We start from the raw sequence: 4,543 nt of genomic DNA, 5'->3' as shown, positions 1-4,543 counted from the left end.
GGGGGAACTTCTTCCCTGCATTTTTCTGCTACGATTCATTCTACTGAAAATAAAAAATAGGGCCATGCATACATATATGTGTATACGTGGGAGTGTAATTATGTACACTGTCACAGGAAAGCGCGTGCACACGCACATGCGCTGGCGCACGCATCTGAACGTGCCCCCCCCCTCAGCTTTCAATGTCTCTTCGATAATTGGTAATTTTGCTTCTGTCCCTTTTGGCAGGATTCTTTCTCTTTTTGTCGCTTACGTCTGAACATTGCATAGCCAATGCAAAGACAGAAAAAACCACGAGGCCTCCTAAGTAGTACATTATATATTTTTTAAAATGGTCTATGAATTTGTTTAAAAATGATTTATTGTTTGTTCCATTCCCAGGGGGAGCATTCTTATACGTTGGTGGCATGCCTGAGAAGTTTTTCTGTTGATCTCCAGGTGGGTGATTATTGTTCCCCTGGTGTAGGGCTTCCTTAATGTTAAGTTGAACGACGCTTCTTAGTAGTCTCGTAAAATCTTTTTTAATATCATCAGGGATGTGTATATCTTCGTTTATTTTGCTGTAAAGTGGTGGAGAAAACATCAGCATAATAAATGAGCATATTAGAGGGGGGGGGAAAGGAGACAGTATGGAGGGATAAAACTGTGCCTATGTGCAATAGCTACACATATATGCCTATATGCACACACATACACTAATGTGCACAACTTTTTGAATGGAGAGAAAAGGAAACCTACATATTATTGTAGTGGGGGACAGTTGGGTTCTCTTTCTTCGGTATGAATGCGCTTAAAGTTGGGATTACATTCTGCGTCACGTTGGACAGGGGAGGGCTTGTAGGCTGCCTCTGTTCAGTGTTATTTAAATTTGGTGCGTTCGTTTTTGCTTCTGGGTTATTATGCGCAGCGTGGTTGTTATTAGCTCCTTTACCGTTTTGTTGTTTTTCATCTGTGTTATACGTTTTTTGGCCGGGGTTGTCCCCCTGGTGCTTCCCCGCAGTGTGCGACTCGTGATGCTTTTTATTCTTCTTCTCACCCCCTCCGTGGGGATTTATTTCTTTTTTACGTTTATCGTCATTTTTCTCGCTCTCCTTTTGTTGTTTACCAATATCTTTTTTTTGTGATGGCTTTTTTCCCGTTTCTTCCTCCTCGTTTTCGTCCTCCTCCACATCCTCGTCATTTTCGTTCTCATCATCTTCGTCTTCCTCAGAAATTTCGTCATCATCTAAATCTCCTTTTGTTTTTTTTTCTTTTCTTTGTTATCTCCTCCCTTTTTGTCTTCCTTTAAATTTCCTTTTTTTTTGGAATCGATTTTGGGTTCCCCGTCTTCTTCGTCATCTTCGCCATCGATGTCACCTTCATCCTCCTCGTCCATATTATCATCATCATCCTCTGCGTCACCTTCGCTTTCCTTTTTAGGCTTCTCCTCATTTGATGGTTTTTTCTGACCAGTTTTTTCCTGCACTGCATGTTCCCCATTTTTCTCCTTCAAATCATCTTTTTTCGTGTCGTTTTTTTTTTCCTTCTCTTTTTTGTCATCCTTTCCTGCATTCACATCGTTACCAATTGTTTCTCTTTGCGACATGAAAGAGAAGTCTAATAATATTGGGAGAAAAAAAAAAAAATTCATAAAATGTGCTTCACAGCCTTTTAATCAGTGGCCTGGCTTGACGCATAGATGAATCGGCCTTTTTTTTTTTTTTTTTTTTTTCCAACACGTGCAAATAAATAGCGTCTCATAATGCGCTTATTATAAAAGCCTCTCCGTTGTAGCGTCATCAAAGTCGTCGCGCATAGTCTGCCCCTTTCTGTTTGTTACCTGTAAAATTGCTTAAACTTTGCTTATCATATTTTCGTGCCTTCTTCCTTGATATTTTGGATGGCTCGTAATTTTTTAAAAGATAATTCTGCTAAGAGAGGGGTGTCGTTTCAAGGGGGAATTGAGTAGTTAAGCATGAGCAGAGGTTTATGCATGTACACACGTGCACAAATTGGGGGCTTTCCCCCCCTCTCACCCACACATACACACACCGGTTGGTCTGTCTACAGTGACGCCGTGCATGTAGAATGTACGTTGCGATGTGGAAGACTAAACGGTGATTCTTTCCCGTTTAAAACCGCATCGCAAGGTGTGTAATATAATGCTCTCAAAATGGAAGTCACAGGGAAGTCATTACATATGTATATATAAGCATGCATGTACAAATGAAGCAGAACAAACGCCGGCGCAACGAGACAAATAATCGCCTCTAATCTCTTCATACGTTCGATTTCGTTTGAGAATCTGCATCGGAGCTAACATAGTACAGAATAGCCAAATAAAATATAATCATTCTCATTCTCAATTTTTTTTTTTTTTTTTTTTTTTCTTTGGGCCGTTGTTTCTGTCCTCGGTCATTTATTAAAATGCTTTGTACATTGTCGTGTTATTCTGATAGGAATCATCGCACAGTTTAGCTGAGGATTGCTCATTAAAACGGAAACGGCGAAAAACGGTTTCGTGGCGTGTAAACCTACACACATGAGCGCATAATGTACTTCAATTCACCTGCATATGTACGCCGCAAAAATGTGTCATTTGGCATTTGTGATTTATTTCCCACAGATTTTAGGCTGAGAAAATTTTGGCGTATTTAACGCGAATGTTTAAATCGTTGTCAGCAACACTGCGCTTTGCGCGGGTATGCTCATGTGTACTTTTCCATGCACAAATCTGCATGAACCAGTTTTAAAGGTAAAAAGTTTGGCGGTAGGACGCGGGAATTTCTTCACGCAAAAAGGAAGGTTATACGCGTATTCGTACGAATGCGCATATGCAAATGGGCGTGTTCCTCTTGGTGCATGTACGCGTTCGCATATGATCACGCAAACTTATGTTTATATGTTTGCATGTTTGCATGTTTGCATATTTGCATGTTTACATGTTTACGTGTGCGCATATAGACATCCGCATCCATGCTGCGAAAAAAAAAAAAAAACGGAAGGGAGGTTGCCCCCTGGCGACTTTTACACGAATGTCTGTTTTTAAAAACTGTGAAAGTTGACCGAAATGAAAAAAAAAAAGGGAAGGAGGGGGGATTCCCCTTTTTTCGTTAATTTTGCAAGGCAAAGAGATGTACAAATGGATACTCCGGGTACGCGGTAGTACAGTATGCAGTACGCACAACCTTCAAAATACTAATGACAAACTGAATCACACGTGTATACAAAAAAAAAAATAAAAAAAAAAAAGGATAACCAATAATCAGTGCCATGATTACTTTTTCTTCCACTGAAATAATTTTTTAACTAGCAGGACCCCGCGGGTGAAGTAGTGATGTGCCTCTATCCATTCCACGATGTAATCGTAGCAGTACATGTCTCCATTGTACCTTCGAGGGGGGCAGAAAAGGGGGGGAAATGACGTATATGCACACTGCGCAGAAATGGCCAATGACGGACTCCATAGAGCCAACGAAACAGAATAATTCTATCGGCAAAATTGGACAAATGTGCGTTCAGGGAGTACATAACAAGGAACAATGAAATGGCACATAATCTTTTGAAAACATGAATGCATGACAGTTAAGCAGAGACGTTCGCAGGTAACTACGCAATGGGGGTTCTAATGACCATTCGGGAGTGATCGCGCTATTATGTTATTAATACGCACCCATTTGTGCTCCCTTTTTTGTTTGGGGGGGGGCCCTTTACCTGAAGGCGTTGCTTATTTTCACATCCTTGCTCGAGCTCAAAGCTTTGTAAAGGAGAGAGTTGTATTTCTTCTTATGCACAGATGAGACGTAGAGTATAACTGGCAGGGTTTTGATATTCATAAAATTGCATAACTCCTTGGCATTATCAATGTTGAAGGTGTAAAAATCGATTTTTATTTTATTTTCAGCGATTATTCTTGCAACTTCGCGGAAAACGGTGATCAGGTTGCTGCACAAGGAGGGGGGGAAAGAAGTAAAAGGATAAAGCGGGGGAAGTGACGAGGGCTACAAAGGTAAACACACGCGTGCATGCCGATGTGCCGATGGACCGATGGACCGGTGTGCACTTTATTACTCGCGCACTCGCGCGTGTGCTTCCCCCATGAGCCGCATCTCAAACAGTACTTGGAGTCCGTGTCCCATTTGGCATAGACATATAAAACGAAATCGACATCGGTCTTCAAATGTAAGAAATCCTGAAAATAATTTACGTTTTTAAAATTTGGCTTACTATCAAAAGCATATATTTTTTTGGGATCCTTCTTTTCTGTTGTTAACATTCGGTGAAATTCGTGATAACTTAATTCTTTGATTTCGCAAATGGCACTTTTTAAAAGGGTATACAACAAAAGGAGGAAAACAAATTTCATTTTATAAAAAAGGGGAAACCAATAACACATACGCAGGCTTGCATAATTATTTGTACATGTATATATTATACGTGTGGGACGCTGTTCAGATCCTACTGCGCGAGTGTTATTGGCAAATTCTTTGCTTGATAGTACTCGGTTAAACCGCAGTGAACAGAGTTACAGTTAAGCTTGGCAATGGGAAGAAAAAAAAAAAAA

At 40.4% G+C, this 4,543-nt stretch overlaps 2 protein-coding genes across 2 annotated transcripts; both read right to left on the bottom strand.

Moving 5' to 3' along the window:
- Positions 1–172: 172 nt before the first annotated feature.
- Positions 173–949, bottom strand: PCYB_082360 (hypothetical protein; the record flags this gene model as incomplete). The annotated part of the gene is made up of 3 exons (XM_004221974.1): positions 173–560; positions 739–809; positions 932–949. 3 exons carry the CDS (start codon positions 947–949, stop codon positions 173–175), a joined length of 477 nt encoding a protein of 158 aa, XP_004222022.1.
- Positions 950–3,256: 2,307 nt separating this feature from the next.
- PCYB_082350 (hypothetical protein) lies at positions 3,257–4,345 on the bottom strand (the record flags this gene model as incomplete). The annotated part of the gene is made up of 3 exons (XM_004221973.1): positions 3,257–3,371; positions 3,694–3,924; positions 4,059–4,345. The coding sequence occupies 3 exons, from the start codon at positions 4,343–4,345 to the stop codon at positions 3,257–3,259; spliced, it is 633 nt and encodes a 210-aa protein (XP_004222021.1).
- Between the last annotated feature and the right edge of the window lie 198 nt (positions 4,346–4,543).

Source organism: Plasmodium cynomolgi, chromosome 8 (assembly GCF_000321355.1).
Source record: "Plasmodium cynomolgi strain B DNA, chromosome 8, whole genome shotgun sequence".
Classification (NCBI taxonomy): domain Eukaryota; phylum Apicomplexa; class Aconoidasida; order Haemosporida; family Plasmodiidae; genus Plasmodium; species Plasmodium cynomolgi.
This window is presented reverse-complemented; position numbering and strand designations above follow the sequence as displayed.